The 18914-nt window shown below is 40.7% G+C and overlaps 1 protein-coding gene across 1 annotated transcript in view; it reads left to right on the top strand.

Annotated features, from left to right (window-relative positions):
- LOC134968623 (mucin-19-like) overlaps positions 1-18914 on the top strand; it is a 517580-nt gene that overhangs the window by 296964 nt on the left and 201702 nt on the right. The window contains exons 40-42 of the mRNA XM_063944156.1: positions 10013-10288; positions 11729-11983; positions 12165-12431. Coding sequence (XP_063800226.1) covers positions 10013-10288; positions 11729-11983; positions 12165-12431 — 798 coding nt within the window. The remainder of the gene's footprint in view (positions 1-10012; positions 10289-11728; positions 11984-12164; positions 12432-18914) is intronic.

Here is an 18914-nt window from a genome sequence, read left to right as displayed (position 1 = left end):
TGGTAATTAGCTGTCAGAGTAGTGTACTGTAGTAATGGTGCTGCACTAGTGATGTAATGTTACATGTGTATATAAGATGTGTGATATCCTGGTAATTAGCTGTCAGAGTAGTGTACTGTAGTAATGGTGCTGCACTAGTGATGTAATGTTACATGTGTATATAAGATGTACAGTATGATATCCTGGTAATTAGCTGTCAGAGTAGTGTACTGTAGTAATGGTGTTGCACTAGTGATGTAATGTTACATGTGTATATAAGATGAATGATATCCTGGTAATTAGCTGTTAGAGCAGTGTACTGTAGTAATGGTGCTGCACTAGTGATGTAATGTTACATGTGTATATAAGATGTATGATATCCCTGGTAATTAGCTGTCAGAGTAGTGTACTGTAGTAATGGTGCCGCACTAGTGATGTAATGTTACATGTGTATATAAGATGTATGATATCCCTGGTAATTAGCTGTCAGAGCAGTGTACTGTAGTAATGGTGCTGCACTAGTGCTGTAATGTTACATGTTTATGTAAGATGTGTGATATCCCTGGTAATTAGCTGTAAGAGTAGTGCACTGTAGTAATGGTGCTGCACTAGTGATGTAATGTTACATGTGTATATAAGATGTATGATATCTCTGGTAATTAGCTGTCACAGTAGTGTACTGTAGTAATGGTGCCGCACTAGTGATGTAATGTTACATGTGTATATAAGATGTATGATATCCTGGTAATTAGCTGTCAGAGTAGTGTACTGTAGTAATGGTGCTGCACTAGTGATGTAATGTTACATGTGTATATAAGATGTATGATATCCTGGTAATTAGCTGTCAGAGTAGTGTACTGTAGTAATGGTGCTGCACTAGTGATGTAATGTTACATGTGTATATAAGATGTATTATATACCTGGTAATTAGCTGTCAGAGTAGTGTACTGTAGTAATGGTGTTGCACTAGTGATGTAATGTTACATGTGTATATAAGATGTATAATATCCCTGGTATTTAGCTGTCAGAGTAGTGTACTGTAGTAATGGTGCCGCACTAGTGATGTAATGTTACATGTGTATATAAGATGTATTATATACCTGGTAATTAGCTGTCAGAGTAGTGTACTGTAGTAATAATGCTGCACTAGTGATGTAATATTACATGTGTATATAAGATGTATGATATCCCTGGTAATTAGCTGTCAGAGCAGTGTGCTGTAGTAATGGTGTTGCACTAGTGATATAATGTTACATGTGTATATAAGATATCTGATATCCTGGTAATCAGCTGTCAAAGTAGTGCACTGTAGTAATGGTGCCGCACTAGTGATGTAATGTTACATGTGTATATAAGATGTATGATATCCCTGGTAATTAGCTGTCAGAGAAGTGTACTGTAGTAATGGTGCCGCACTAGTGCTGTAATGTTACATGTGTATATAAGATGTATGATATCTTTGGTAATTAGCTGTCAGAGTAGTGTACTGTAGTAATGGTGCCGCACTAGTGATGTAATGTTACATGTGTATATAAGATGTATTATATACCTGGTAATTAGCTGTCAGAGTAGTGCACTGTAGTAATGGTGCTGCACTAGTGATGTAATGTTACATGTGTATATAAGATGTGTGATATCCCTGGTAATTAGCTGTCAGAGTAGTGTACTGTAGTAATGGTGTTGCACTAGTGATGTACTGTTACATGTGTATATAAGATGTGTGATATCCCTGGTAATTAGCTGTCAGAGTAGTGTACTGTAGTAATGGTACTGCACTAGTGATGTACTGTTACATGTGTATATAAGATGTGTGATATCCCTGGTAATTAGCTGTCAGAGTAGTGTACTGTAGTAATGGTACTGCAGTAGTGATGTCATGTTACATGTGTATATAAGATGTGTGATATCCCTGGTAATTAGCTGTCAGAGTAGTGTACTGTAGTAATGGTGCTGCACTAGTGATGTAATGTTACATGTGTATATAAGATGTATGATATCGCTGGTAATTAGCTGTCAGAGCAGTGTACTGTAGTAATGGTGCTGCACTAGTGATGTAATGTTACATGTGTATATAAGATGTATGATATCCTGGTAATTAGCTGTCAGAGTAGTGTACTGTAGTAATGGTGCCGCACTAGTGATGTAATGTTACATGTGTATATAAGATGTATTATATCCTGGTAATTAGCTGTCAGAGTAGTGTACTGTAGTAATGGTGCCACACTAGTGATGTAATGTTACATGTGTATATAAGATGTGTGATATCCCTGGTAATTAGCTGTCAGAGTAGTGTACTGTAGTAATGGTGCTGCACTAGTGATGTAATGTTACATGTGTATATAAGATGTGTGATATCCCTGGTAATTAGCTGTCAGAGTAGTGTACTGTAGTAATGGTGCCGCACTAGTGATGTAATGTTACATGTGTATATAAGATGTATGATATCCCTGGTAATTAGCTGTCAGAGTAGTGTACTGTAGTAATGGTGTCACACTAGTGATGTACTGTTTCATGTGTATATAATATGTATGATATCCTGGTAATTAGCTGTCAGAGTAGTGTACTGTAGTAATGGTGCTGCAGTAGTGATGTAATGTTACATGTGTATATAAGATGTGTGATATCCCTGGTAATTAGCTGTCAGAGTAGTGTACTGTAGTAATGGTGCTGCACTAGTGATGTAATGTTACATGTGTATATAAGATGTATGATATCCCTGGTAATTAGCTGTCAGAGTAGTGTACTGTAGTAATGGTGCCGCACTAGTGATGTAATGTTACATGTGTATATAAGATGTATGATATCCTGGTAATTAGCTGTCAGAGTAGTGTACTGTAGTAATGGTGTTGCACTAGTGATGTAATGTTACATGTGTATATAAGATGTATGATATCCTGGTAATTAGCTGTCAGAGTAGTGTACTGTAGTAATGGTGCTGCACTAGTGATGTAATGTTACATGTGTATATAAGATGTGTGATATCCCTGGTAATTAGCTGTCAGAGTAGTGTACTGTAGTAATGGTGCTGCACTAGTGATGTCATGTTACATGTGTATATAAGATGTGTGATATCCTGGTAATTAGCTGTCAGAGTAGTGTACTGTAGTAATGGTGTGCACTAGTGATGTAATGTTACATGTGTATATAAGATGTATGATATCCTGGTAATTAGCTGTCAGAGCAGTGTACTGTAGTAATGGTGCTGCACTAGTGATGTAATGTTACATGTGTATATAAGATGTATGATATCCCTGGTAATTAGCTGTCAGAGTAGTGCACTGTAGTAATGGTGCCACACTAGTGATGTAATGTTACATGTGTATATAAGATGTATGATATCCTGGTAATTAGCTGTCAGAGTAGTGTACTGTAGTAATGGTGTCACACTAGTGCTGTAATGTTACATGTGTATATAAGATGTATGATATCCTGGTAATTAGCTGTCAGAGTAGTGTACTGTAGTAATAATGCTGCACTAGTGATGTAATGTTACATGTGTATATAAGATGTATGATATCTTTGGTAATTAGCTGTCAGAGTAGTGTACTGTAGTAATGGTGCCGCACTAGTGATGTAATGTTACATGTGTATATAAGATGTATTATATACCTGGTAATTAGCTGTCAGAGTAGTGCACTGTAGTAATGGTGCTGCACTAGTGATGTAATGTTACATGTGTATATAAGATGTGTGATATCCCTGGTAATTAGCTGTCAGAGTAGTGTACTGTAGTAATGGTGTTGCACTAGTGATGTACTGTTACATGTGTATATAAGATGTGTGATATCCCTGGTAATTAGCTGTCAGAGTAGTGTACTGTAGTAATGGTACTGCACTAGTGATGTACTGTTACATGTGTATATAAGATGTGTGATATCCCTGGTAATTAGCTGTCAGAGTAGTGTACTGTAGTAATGGTACTGCAGTAGTGATGTCATGTTACATGTGTATATAAGATGTGTGATATCCCTGGTAATTAGCTGTCAGAGTAGTGTACTGTAGTAATGGTGCTGCACTAGTGATGTAATGTTACATGTGTATATAAGATGTATGATATCGCTGGTAATTAGCTGTCAGAGCAGTGTACTGTAGTAATGGTGCTGCACTAGTGATGTAATGTTACATGTGTATATAAGATGTATGATATCCTGGTAATTAGCTGTCAGAGTAGTGTACTGTAGTAATGGTGCCGCACTAGTGATGTAATGTTACATGTGTATATAAGATGTATTATATCCTGGTAATTAGCTGTCAGAGTAGTGTACTGTAGTAATGGTGCCACACTAGTGATGTAATGTTACATGTGTATATAAGATGTGTGATATCCCTGGTAATTAGCTGTCAGAGTAGTGTACTGTAGTAATGGTGCTGCACTAGTGATGTAATGTTACATGTGTATATAAGATGTGTGATATCCCTGGTAATTAGCTGTCAGAGTAGTGTACTGTAGTAATGGTGCCGCACTAGTGATGTAATGTTACATGTGTATATAAGATGTATGATATCCCTGGTAATTAGCTGTCAGAGTAGTGTACTGTAGTAATGGTGTCACACTAGTGATGTACTGTTTCATGTGTATATAATATGTATGATATCCTGGTAATTAGCTGTCAGAGTAGTGTACTGTAGTAATGGTGCTGCAGTAGTGATGTAATGTTACATGTGTATATAAGATGTGTGATATCCCTGGTAATTAGCTGTCAGAGTAGTGTACTGTAGTAATGGTGCTGCACTAGTGATGTAATGTTACATGTGTATATAAGATGTATGATATCCCTGGTAATTAGCTGTCAGAGTAGTGTACTGTAGTAATGGTGCCGCACTAGTGATGTAATGTTACATGTGTATATAAGATGTATGATATCCTGGTAATTAGCTGTCAGAGTAGTGTACTGTAGTAATGGTGTTGCACTAGTGATGTAATGTTACATGTGTATATAAGATGTATGATATCCTGGTAATTAGCTGTCAGAGTAGTGTACTGTAGTAATGGTGCTGCACTAGTGATGTAATGTTACATGTGTATATAAGATGTGTGATATCCCTGGTAATTAGCTGTCAGAGTAGTGTACTGTAGTAATGGTGCTGCACTAGTGATGTCATGTTACATGTGTATATAAGATGTGTGATATCCTGGTAATTAGCTGTCAGAGTAGTGTACTGTAGTAATGGTGTGCACTAGTGATGTAATGTTACATGTGTATATAAGATGTATGATATCCTGGTAATTAGCTGTCAGAGCAGTGTACTGTAGTAATGGTGCTGCACTAGTGATGTAATGTTACATGTGTATATAAGATGTATGATATCCCTGGTAATTAGCTGTCAGAGTAGTGCACTGTAGTAATGGTGCCACACTAGTGATGTAATGTTACATGTGTATATAAGATGTATGATATCCTGGTAATTAGCTGTCAGAGTAGTGTACTGTAGTAATGGTGTCACACTAGTGCTGTAATGTTACATGTGTATATAAGATGTATGATATCCTGGTAATTAGCTGTCAGAGTAGTGTACTGTAGTAATAATGCTGCACTAGTGATGTAATGTTACATGTGTATATAAGATGTATGATATCCCTGGTAATTAGCTGTCAGAGTAGTGTACTGTAGTAATGGTGCCACACTAGTGATGTAATGTTACATGTGTATATAAGATGTATGATATCCTGGTAATTAGCTGTCAGAGTAGTGTACTGTAGTAATGGTGCTGCACTAGTGATGTAATGTTACATGTGTATATAAGATGTATGATATCCTGGTAATTAGCTGTCAGAGTAGTGTACTGTAGTAATGGTGCCGCACTAGTGATATAATGTTACATGTGTATATAAGATGTATTATATCCTGGTTATTAGCTGTCAGAGTAGTGTACTGTAGTAATGGTGAAGCACTAGTGATGTAATGTTACATGTGTATATAAGATGTGTGATATCCCTGGTAATTAGCTGTCAGAGTAGTGTACTGTAGTAATGGTGCTGCACTAGTGATGTAATGTTACATGTGTATATAAGATGTATGATATCCTGGTAATTAGCTGTCAGAGTAGTGTACTGTAGTAATGGTGTTGCACTAGTGCTGTAATGTTACATGTGTATATAAGATGTATTATATACCTGGTAATTAGCTGTCAGAGTAGTGTACTGTAGTAATGGTGTTGCACTAGTGCTGTAATGTTACATGTGTATATAAGATGTATGATATCCTGGTAATTAGCTGTCAGAGTAGTGTACTGTAGTAATGGTGCCGCACTAGTGATGTAATGTTACATGTGTATATAAGATGTATGATATCCTGGTAATTAGCTGTCAGAGTAGTGTACTGTAGTAATGGTGTTGCACTAGTGCTGTAATGTTACATGTGTATATAAGATGTATGATATCCTGGTAATTAGCTGTCAGAGTAGTGTACTGTAGTAATGGTACTGCACTAGTGATGTAATGTTACATGTGTATATAAGATGTATTATATACCTGGTAATTAGCTGTCAGAGTATTGTACTGTAGTAATGGTGTTGCACTAGTGCTGTAATGTTACATGTGTATATAAGATGTATGATATCCTGGTAATTAGCTGTCAGAGTAGTGTTCTGTAGTAATGGTGCCGCACTAGTGATATAATGTTACATGTGTATATACGATGTATTATATACCTGGTAATTAGCTGTCAGAGTAGTGTACTGTAGTAATGGTGTTGCACTAGTGCTGTAATGTTACATGTGTATATAAGATGTATGATATCCTGGTAATTAGCAGTCAGAGTAGTGCACTGTAGTAATGGTGCTGCACTAGTGATGTAATGTTACATGTGTATATAAGATGTGTGATATCCCTGGTAATTAGCTGTCAGAGTAGTGCACTATAGTAATGGTGCCGCACTAGTGATGTAATGTTACATGTGTATATAAGATGTATGATATCCCTGGTAATTAGCTGTCAGAGTAGTGTACTGTAGTAATGGTGCTGCACTAGTGATGTAATGTTACATGTGTATATAAGATGTATGATATCCCTGGTAATTAGCTGTCAGAGTAGTGCACTGTAGTAATGGTGCCGCACTAGTGATGTAATGTTACATGTGTATATAAGATGTATGATATCCCTGGTAATTACCTGTCAGAGTAGTGTACTGTAGTAATGGTGCTGCACTAGTGATGTAATGTTACATGTGTATATAAGATGTATGATATCCCTGGTAATTAGCTGTCAGAGTAGTGCACTGTAGTAATGGTGCCGCACTAGTGATGTAATGTTACATGTGTATATAAGATGTATGATATCCTGGTAATTAGCTGTCAGAGTAGTGCACTGTAGTAATGGTCCTACACTAGTGATGTAATGTTACATGTGTATATAAGATGTATGATATCCTGGTAATTAGCTGTCATAGTTTTGTACTATAGTAATGGTGCTGCACTTGTGATGTAATGTTACATGTGTATATAAGATGTATGATATCCTGGTAGTTAGCTGTCAGAGTAGTGTACTGTAGTAATGGTGTTGCACTAGTGATGTAATGTTACTTGTGTATATAAGATGTATAATATCCTGGTAATTAGCTGTCATAGTTGTGTACTGTAGTAATGGTGCTGCACTAGTGATGTAATGTTACATGTGTATATAAGATGTATGATATCCTGGTAATTAGCTGTCAGAGTAGTATACTGTAGTAATGGTGCTGCACTAGTGATGTAATGTTACATGTGTATATAAGATGTATAATATCCTGGTAATTAGCTGTCAGAGTAGTGCACTGTAGTAATGGTATTGCACTAGTGATGTAATGTTACATGTGTATATAAGATGTACGATATCCCTGGTAATTAGCTGTCAGAGTAGTGTACTGTAGTAATGGTGCCGCACTAGTGATGTAATGTTACATGTGTATATAAGATGTATGATATCCTGGTAATTAGCTGTCAGAGTAGTGTACTGTAGTAATGGTGAAGCACTAGTGATGTAATGTTATATGTGTATATAAGATGTATGATATCCTGGTAATTAGCTGTCAGAGTAGTGTACTGTAGTAATGGTGCCGCACTAGTGATGTAATGTTACATGTGTATATAAGATGTATGATATCCTGGTAATTAGCTGTCAGAGTAGTGTACTGTAGTAATGGTGCCGCACTAGTGATGTAATGTTACATGTGTATATAAGATGTATGATATCCTGGTAATTAGCTGTCAGAGTAGTGTACTGTAGTAATGGTGTCACACTAGTGATGTAATGTTACATGTGCATATAACGTGTGATATCCCTGGTAATTAGCTGTCAGAGTAGTGTACTGTAGTAATGGTGCTGCACTAGTGATGTAATGTTACATGTGTATATAAGATGTATGATATCCTGGTAATTAGCTGTCAGAGTAGTGTACTGTAGTAATGGTGCCGCACTAGTGATGTAATGTTACATGTGTATATAAGATGTATGATATCCTGGTAATTAGCTGTCAGAGTAGTGTACTGTAGTAATGGTGCCGCACTAGTGATGTAATGTTACATGTGTATATAAGATGAATGATATCCCTGGTAATTAGCTGTCAGAGTAGTGTACTGTAGTAATGGTGCCGCACTAGTGATGTAATGTTACATGTGTATATAAGATGAATGATATCCCTGGTAATTAGCTGTCAGAGTAGTGCACTGTAGTAATGGTGCCGCACTAGTGATGTAATGTTACATGTGTATATAAGATGTGTGATATCCCTGGTAATTAGCTGTCAGAGTAGTGTACTGTAGTAATGGTGCCGCACTAGTGATGTAATGTCACATGTGTATATAAGATGTATGATATCCTGGTAATTAGCTGTCAGAGTAGTGTACTGTAGTAATGGTGCCACACTAGTGATGTAATGTTACATGTGTATATAAGATGAATGATATCCCTGGTAATTAGCTGTCAGAGTAGTGCACTGTAGTAATGGTGCCGCACTAGTGATGTAATGTTACATGTGTATATAAGATGAATGATATCCCTGGTAATTAGCTGTCAGAGTAGTGCACTGTAGTAATGGTGTTGCACTAGTGATGTAATGTTACATGTGTATATAAGATGTATGATATCCTGGTAATTAGCAGTCAGAGTAGTGTACTGTAGTAATGGTGCTGCACTAGAGATGTAATGTTACATGTGTATATAAGATGTATGATATCCCTGGTAATTAGCTGTCAGAGTAGTGTACTGTAGTAATGGTGCCGCACTAGTGATGTAATGTTACATGTGTATATAAGATGTATTATATCCTGGTAATTAGCTGTCAGAGTAGTGCACTGTAGTAATGGTGCCGCACTAGTGATGTAATGTTACATGTGTATATAAGATGTATTATATCCTGGTAATTAGCTGTCAGAGTAGTGTACTGTAGTAATGGTGCCGCACTAGTGATGTAATGTTACATGTGAATTTAGGGGGTCATTCCGAGTTGATCGCTCGCTACCGTTTTTCGCAGCGCAGCAAACAGGTTACTACTGCGCATGTGTATGCACCGCAATGCGCAGGCGCGTCGTACAGGTACAAAGCAGATCCTTGCTGGGCGACGGATTTAACGAAGAATCCATTCGCACAGCCGATCGCAAGAAGATTGACAGGAAGAAGGCGTTTGTGGGTGTCAACTGACCATTTTCTGGGAGTGTTTGGAAAAACGGAGGCATGTCCAAGCGTTAGCAGGGCGGGTGTCTGACGTCAATTCCGGGACCGGACAGGCTGAAGTGATCGCAAGGGCTGAGTAAGTCCAGAGCTACTCAGAAACTGCAAAAAACTTTTTCGTCCCGCTCCGCTGCACATGCGTTCGCACACTTGCAAAGCGAAAATACACTCCCCCGTGGGCTGCGACTATGCGTTTGCACGGCTGCTAAAAGTAGCTAGCGAGCGATCAACTCGGAATGACCCCTTAATGACAAAAATCCTTTCACAGCCGGCTGAAAATGTATTCTGCCACAATGTATTTGATAGCATAATGTTTCCTAATAATAATAGTTTTATTGTCCTAGTTTGTGCTTTGTTGCTGAACCTGCCAACCTTTTATCATTATAGATCCAATGTCGGTGAATTTGCTGAATACCAGCAATGTGACTTCCTCTACTGTGTCCCTGATGTGGAGTAGACCCGCTGAGTATAAGTCTACATACACCTACAGAATCCAGACAAACGTCATATCACCAGCTGCAATGATATATAATACAATAGTGACAAATGAATCAGCTACAATAGTGAATCTAACAGCAGGAGTAACGTATACATTCATGGTATATACAAGAGCTGGTGATAATGTCACTGAGTCTGTACCTGTGTCACTAACTACCTGCACAGGTGAGTACAGCAGACAGGAACATGTATACATATCAGTGAGACCTGTATATAATATAATGATATAGACCTACTTGGTAAAATAGTGCTATATTTATATATACAGTCGTAGACAAATTTGTTGGTCCCTTCCATGAAATAGAAGAACCCATATTTTTCACTGAAATAACTAGAAAGTGACAGAAGGATTCGGCATCCTGCACGACTTATGTAGACTTAGCATTTGATTTTTGACTCAATAGAATATTCTAACTAATAAAAAAATGAAAGTGGTATGGACAAAAGTGATGGGACCCGTGACCTAATATATTGTTACACAACCATTAGAGACAATCTCCATTGTGTTTAAAACGTAATATATTCGACAATAAACCCACTACACCCACCAGGCAATACTCAGAACAATTAAAAATGTAAATGAACAAATCACCATATACAGTATATGGTCTAGTATTACATCTCTCAGGTCACAGGGCACACCGCTGATACTTCCACCACTTTAAATGGTAAGTCACCTTCTCCCATCTTGGTGACGGCGGATACGCTGAAAATCAGCTTCAGGAGCAGATAGAGAATGCTACCACCTCATCACCAGGCCACGCCCTAACCTGTTTCATCTAGGACTTCATCAGAGGGCTCTGAATCTGTATAGAAAGTGCTATGAAGCAGCAGCTGTGGCTTTTTTCCATGCCAAGTTCTGTTGTGCTTCATATACAGACTCAGTCACACACAACTGACAACTGATGCTGGGACAGTATGACAGTATGAGGCGCAGTGTAATGGCCGTGAGGGAAGCAGTGGTCTACCTGCTCTGGCCTGGCGAGATATTGGAATAAAATAGAGAACATTACACACGTGATGTCATTAGAACCCTCTCCCTCACTGTAAAATGCTGCCAATCACGGGTCTATCCGGAGGAGGTGGAGACAAAATTACTTCATTTTATTGGAATTGCAGCATATTGGTGGGGCCTAGCAACGTGGTGTCTGCTTTCTTGGCCAGTGTGAATAGAAAAAGTCTATCGGGGGGGTTTCCGGGTACTCAGAAACCCCCCCTTCCTGCGCCACTAAGGTGCATACATATGTGTCCAGGTCTGCCTTGGTCACATTTACATGTACATGCCCACACTGTAACCAGGTTACACTTTCCTGTCCCCATCCCGTTCTGCCTTCCTAAGCATACTGTAGGTGACTGTAAGTGTAAGATGCTATAAAATCTTATCAGTAGAGAAATATATATATTCTAAGCAAACTAAAATCATACATCCAGTTCTACATTTACTGTGATCTGAATGCTGAAGGGGAAATTACATGCTCTAGAACTAAGTTACTTATATATATATAAAATGCTGGTATCTGAGAGGTGTTACATATATACATACTAAACACAATGCTGCGGAATGTCTGTGACAATATCTAATATGTGTGTTACATTTCCCTTCAGTTCCCGGACTGGCTGCCAACATCACACTCAGCAATTACATGTCGGTTAATGTTCTCGGAATCTCATGGATAAAACCATCAGTAAACGTGGACTATTATCAAGTCACTCTGACAGGAGACATAAATGTCACAGCACAGACTAATGCTACACAATGGAATATGACAGGGCTATCACCAGGCAGGGTATATACAGTCACTGTACAGACACTTAGTGGTAACTGCAGCCAGACATCCGCTGGAGTGACAGAGGCCACGTGTGAGTATGAGCGGGGTCACGTGACTTATCATGTGATCATACATAGACTCTGCACTTCTTATCCTGTTATTCTCCCTCTAACATGTGTATTCTCATTTACTGTTTATTGTCTCAGTTTTGCATTACTTGTACATAGACTGTATATGTCATCTATTAATTGTATTTCTATGTTATTACACAGATCCAACCCCACCAGGGAACGTAACCTTTACCACAGTTGGAGTAAACTTCATCACACTGTCTTGGGGAGAGCCGGCCAATATGACAGGTGTAATAAAGACATATAATATAACTTATGGGAGTTCTACATATACTTGGACTGCAGCAAGTAACACATCAAATATCACCCTTCAGAGCCTGATATCTGGGACTAATTACACCATTACTGTGGTAACAGTCGGAGCCCGGGAGTATCAGAGTTTACCTGTTAGTGCATATGTGTATACTAGTAAGTATTTCTCATATCTTTTAGCTGCAATAGGTCAGTTTCATGTTACATGTTTATATAAGATGTACGATATCCCTGGTAATTAGCTGTCAGAGTAGTGTACTGTAGTAATGGTGCTGCACTAGTGATGTAATGTTACATGTGTATATAAGATGTATGATATCCTGGTAATTAGCTGTCAGAGTAGTGTACTGTAGTAATGGTGCCGCACTAGTGATATAATGTTACATGTGTATATAAGATGTATTATATCCTGGTTATTAGCTGTCAGAGTAGTGTACTGTAGTAATGGTGAAGCACTAGTGATGTAATGTTACATGTGTATATAAGATGTGTGATATCCCTGGTAATTAGCTGTCAGAGTAGTGTACTGTAGTAATGGTGCTGCACTAGTGATGTAATGTTACATGTGTATATAAGATGTATGATATCCTGGTAATTAGCTGTCAGAGTAGTGTACTGTAGTAATGGTGTTGCACTAGTGCTGTAATGTTACATGTGTATATAAGATGTATTATATACCTGGTAATTAGCTGTCAGAGTAGTGTACTGTAGTAAAGGTGTTGCACTAGTGATGTAATGTTACATGTGTATATAAGATGTATGATATCCTGGTAATTAGCTGTCAGAGTAGTGTACTGTAGCAATGGTGCCGCACTAGTGATGTAATGTTACATGTGTATATAAGATGTATGATATCCTGGTAATTAGCTGTCAGAGTAGTGTACTGTAGTAATGGTGTTGCACTAGTGCTGTAATGTTACATGTGTATATAAGATGTATGATATCCTGGTAATTAGCTGTCAGAGTAGTGTACTGTAGTAATGGTACTGCACTAGTGATGTAATGTTACATGTGTATATAAGATGTATTATATACCTGGTAATTAGCTGTCAGAGTATTGTACTGTGGTAATGGTGTTGCACTAGTGCTGTAATGTTACATGTGTATATAAGATGTATGATATCCTGGTAATTAGCTGTCAGAGTAGTGTTCTGTAGTAATGGTGCCGCACTAGTGATATAATGTTACATGTGTATATACGATGTATTATATACCTGGTAATTAGCTGTCAGAGTAGTGTACTGTAGTAATGGTGTTGCACTAGTGCTGTAATGTTACATGTGTATATAAGATGTATGATATCCTGGTAATTAGCAGTCAGAGTAGTGCACTGTAGTAATGGTGTGCACTAGTGATGTAATGTTACATGTGTATATAAGATGTGTGATATCCCTGGTAATTAGCTGTCAGAGTAGTGCACTATAGTAATGGTGCCGCACTAGTGATGTAATGTTACATGTGTCTATAAGATGTATGATATCCCTGGTAAATAGCTGTCAGAGTAGTGTACTGTAGTAATGGTGCCGCACTAGTGATGTAATGTTACATGTGTATATAAGATGTATGATATCCCTGGTAATTAGCTGTCAGAGTAGTGTACTGTAGTAATGGTGCTGCACTAGTGATGTAATGTTACATGTGTATATAAGATGTATGATATCCTGGTAATTAGCTGTCAGAGTAGTGTACTGTAGTAATGGTGCTGCACTAGTGATGTAATGTTACATGTGTATTTCTCTAACGTCCTAGTGGATGCTGGGGACTCCGTCAGGACCATGGGGAATAGCGGCTCCGCAGGAGACAGGGCACAAAAGCAAGCTTTTAGGATCACATGGTGTGTACTGGCTCCTCCCCCTATGACCCCCCTCCAAGCCTCAGTTAGGTTTTTGTGCCCGTCCGAGTAGGGTGCAATCTAGGTGGCTCTCTTAAAGAGTTGCTTAGAAAAAGTTTTTAGGTTCTTTATTTTCAGTGAGTCCTGCTGGCAACAGGCTCACTGCATCGAGGGACTTAGGGGAGAGATTTTCAACTCACCTGCGTGCAGGATGGATTGGATTCTTAGGCTACTGGACACCATTAGCTCCAGAGGGAGTCGGAACACAGGGCTCGCCCTGGGGTTCGTCCCGGAGCCGCGCCGCCGACCCCCCTTGCAGATGCTGAAGATGAAGAGGTCCGGAACCAGGCGGCAGAAGACTTTCAGTCTTCATCAGGTAGCGCACAGCACTGCAGCTGTGCGCCATTGTTGTCAGCACACTTCTCACAGCAGTCACGGAGGGTGCAGGGCGCTGGGGGGGGGCGCCCTGGGCAGCAATGTATAATACCTGTATGGCGAAAAATACATCACATATAGCCCTTGAGGCTATATGGATGTATTTAACCCCTGCCAGATATCAAAAACTCCGGAGAAGAAGCCCGCCGAAAAGGGGGCGGGGCCTATTCTCCTCAGCACACAGCGCCATTTTCCCTCACAGAAATGCTGGTGGGAAGGCTCCCAGGCTCTCCCCTGCACTGCACTACAGAAACAGGGTTAAAACAGAGAGGGGGGGGCACTGATTTGGCGATATGTACATATATTAAAATGCTGTAAGGGAGGAACACTTATATAAAGGTTGTCCCTGGATAATTATAGCGTTTTGGTGTGTGCTGGCAAACTCTCCCTCTGTCTCCCCAAAGGGCTAGTGGGTCCTGTCCTCTATCAGAGCATTCCCTATGTGTGTGCTGTATGTCGGTACGTGTGTGTCGACATGTATGAGGTAAATGTTGGTGAGGAGGCGGAGCAAATTGCCTGTAATGGTGATGTCACTCTCTAGGGAGTCGACACCGGAATGGATGGCTTATTTATGGAATTACGTGATAATGTCAACACGCTGTAAGCCGGTTGACGACATGAGAGGGCCGGCGAACAAATTAGTATCTGTCCAGGCGTCTCAAACACCGTCAGGGGCTGTAAAATGCCCATTTACCTCAGTCGGTCGACACAGACCCAGACAAGGCCACTGATTTCAGTGTCGACGGTGAAGAAACAAACGTATTTTCCTTTAGGGCCACACGTTAAGGGCAATGAAGGAGGTGTTACATATTTCTGATACTCCAAGTACCACAAAAAAGGGTATTATGTGTGAGGTGAAAAAACTACCTGTAGTTTTTCCTGAATCAGATAAATTATATGAAGTGTGTGATGATGCGTGGGTTTCCCCCGATAGAAAATTATTGGCGGTATACCTTTTCCCGCCAGAAGTTAAGGCGCGTTGGGAAACACCCCTCAGGGTGGATAAGGCGCTCACACGCTTATCAGAACAAGTGGCGGTACCATCTACAGATAGGACCGTACTTAAGGAGCCAGCTAATAGGAGGCTGAAAAATATCCTAAAATGTATACACACACATGCTGGTGTTATACTGTGACCAGCGATCGCCTCAGCCTGGATGTGCAGACCTGAGGTGGCTTGGTCGGATTCCCTGACTAAAAATATTGATACCCTTGACAGGGACAGTATTTTATTGACTATAGAGCATTTAAAGGATGCATTTCTATATATGCGAGATGCGCAGAGGGATATAGCACTCTGGCATCAAGAGTAAATGCGATGTCCATATCTGCAAGAAGATGTTTATGGACACGACAGTGGTCAGGTGATGCAGATTCCAAACGGCACAAAGATGTATTGCCGTATAAAGGGGAGGAGTTATTTGGGGTCGGTCCATGGGACCTGGTGGCCACGGCAACTGCTGGAAAATCCACCGTTATTTACCCTAAGTCACATCTCTGCAGAAAAAGACACCGTCTTTTCAGCCTCAGTCTTTTCGTCCCTATAAGAGTCATATCTGCCCAGGGATAGAGAAAAGGGAAGAAGACTGCAGCAGGCAGCCCATTCCCAGGAATAGAAGCCCTTCGCCGCTTCTACTAAGTTCTCAGCATGACGCTGGGACCGTACAGGACCCCTGGATCCTACAAGTAGTATCCAAGGGGTACAGATTGGAATGTCGAGGCGTTTCCCCCCTCGCAGGTTCCTGTAGTCTGCTGTACCAATGTCTCCCTCCGACAGGGAGGCAGTATTGAAAATAATTCACAAGCTGTATTCCCAGCAGGTGATAATAAAAATACCCCTCCTACAACAAGGAAAGGGGTATTGTTCCACACTATATGGTGGTACTGAAGCCAGAAGGCTAGGTGAGACCGATTCTAAATCAAAAAATTTTTTTGAACACTTACAAAGGTTCAAATTCAGATGGAGTCACTCAGAGCAGTGATAGCAAACAAGGGGACTATATAGTGTCCCGGGACATCAGGGATGCTTACCTCCATGTCCCAAAAATTTGCTTTTCTCACCAAGGGTACCTCAGGTTCGTGGTACAGAACTGTCACTATCAGTTTCAGACGATGCCGTTGGATTGTCCAAGGCACCCCGGGTCCTTACCAAGGTAATGACCGAAATGAGGATTCGTCGTCAAAGAGAATGGACGACCTCCTGATAAGAACAAGGTCCAGAGAACAGTTGGAGGTCGGAGTAGCACTATCTCAAGTAGTTCTACGACAGCACGGGTGGATTCTAAATATTCCATAACCGCAGTTGTTCCGACGACACGTCTGCTGGTCCTAGGGATGATTCTGGACACAGTCCAGGAAAAGGTGTTTCTCCCAGAGGAGAAAGCCAGGGAGTTATCCGAGCTAATCGGGATCCTCCTAAAACCAGGAAAAGTGTCAGTGCATCATTGCACAAGAGTCCTGGTAAAAATGGTGGCTTATTACGAAGCGCTTCCATTCGGCAGATTTCACACAAGAACTCTTCAGTGGGATCTGCTGGACAAATGGTCCGGATCGCATCTTCAGATGCATCAGCGGATAACCCTATATCCAAGGACAAGGGTGTCTCTCCTGTGGTGATTACAGAGTGCTCATCTTCTAGAGGGCCGCAGATTCGGCATTCAGGATTGGATGCTGGTAACCACGGAGGCCAGCCTGAGAGGCTGGGGAGCAGTCACACAGGGAAAAAATTTCCAGGGAGTGTGATCAAGTCTGGAGAATTCTCTCCACATAAATATACTGGAGCTAAGAGCAAATTTATAATGCTCTAAGTTTAGCAAGGCCTCTGCTTCAAGGTCAGCCGGTATTGATCCAGTGGGATAACATCACGGCAGTCGCCCACGTAAACAGAAAGGGCGGCACAAGAAGCAGGAGGGCAGTGGTCAAAACTGCAAGGATTTTTCGCTAGGCGGAAAATCATGTGTTAGCACTGTCAGCAGTGTTCATTCCGGGAGTGGATGACTGGGAAGCAGACTTCCTCAGCAGGCACGACCTCCACCCGGGAGAGTGGGAACTTCATCGGGAAGTTTTCCGCATGATTGTGAACCGTTGGGAAAGACCAAAGGTGGACATGATGGCGTCCCGCCCGAACAAAAAACGTGACAGGTATTGCGCCAGGTCACGAGACCTTCAGGCGATAGCTGTGGACGTCCTGGTAACACCGTGGGTGTAACAGTCGGTGTATGTGTTCCCTCCTCTGTTTCTCATAACCAAGGTATTGAGAATTATAAGACGTAGAGGAGTAAGAACTATACTCGTGGCTCCGGATTGGCCAAGAGGGACTTGGTACCCGGAACTTCAAGAGATGCTCACAGAGGACTAATGGCCTCGGGAGCTAAGATGGGATTTGCTTTCAGCAAGAACCATGTCTGTTCCAAGAGGAACCGTGGCATCTGCCTCTAAGAAAGGACCTGCTCCAGCAGGGACCTTGTCTGTTCCAAGACTTACCGCGACTGCGTTTGACGGCATGGCGGTTGAACGCCGGATCCTAAGGGAAAAGGCATTCCGGAAGAAGTCATACCTACCCTGGTCAAAGCCAGGAAGGAGGTGACCGTACAACGTTATCACCACATGTGGTGAAAATATATTGCGTGGGTGAGGCCAGGAAGGCCCCACGAAAAAATTTCGACTAGGTCGATTTCTGCACTTCCTGAAAACAGGAGTGTCTATGAGCCTCAAATTGGGGTCCATTAAGGTTCAAGTTTCGGCCCTGTAGATTTTCTTCCAGAAAAAATTGGCTTCAATTCCTGAAGTCCAGACGTTTGTCAAGGGAGTATTGCATATACAGCCCCTTGTGTGCCTCCAGTGGCACCGTGGGATCTCAACGTAGTGTTGGGATTCCTAAAATCATATTGGTTTGAACCGCTCAAATCTGTGAATTTGAAATATCTCACATGGAAAGTGACCATGTTGTGGCCCTGGCCTCGGCCAGACGATTGTCAGAATTGGGGGCTTTGTCTTAAAAAAGCCCATATTTGTTTTTCCAGTCGGACAAGGCAGAACTGCAGACTCGTCCCCAGTTTCTTCCTAAGGTGGTGTCAGCGTTTCACCTGAAACAACATATTGTGGTGCCTGCGGCTACTAGGGACTTGGAGGACTCCAAGTTGCTAGACGTTGTCGGGGCCCTAAAAATATATATATATATATATATATATATATATTTCCAGGACGGCTGGAGTCAGAAATTCTGACTTGCTGTTTATATTGTATGCACCCAAAAAGCTGGGTGCTCCTGCTTCTAAGCAGACTATTGCTTGTTGGATTTGTAGTACAATTCAGCTTGCACATTCTGTGGCAGGCCTGCCACAGCCAAAATCTGTAAGTGCCCATTCCACAAG

This window comes from Pseudophryne corroboree, chromosome 11 (genome assembly GCF_028390025.1).
Source record: "Pseudophryne corroboree isolate aPseCor3 chromosome 11, aPseCor3.hap2, whole genome shotgun sequence".
Lineage (NCBI taxonomy): Eukaryota > Metazoa > Chordata > Amphibia > Anura > Myobatrachidae > Pseudophryne > Pseudophryne corroboree.
Note: the sequence above shows the minus strand (reverse complement) of the source record. Positions and strands in the feature narration are given on the sequence as shown.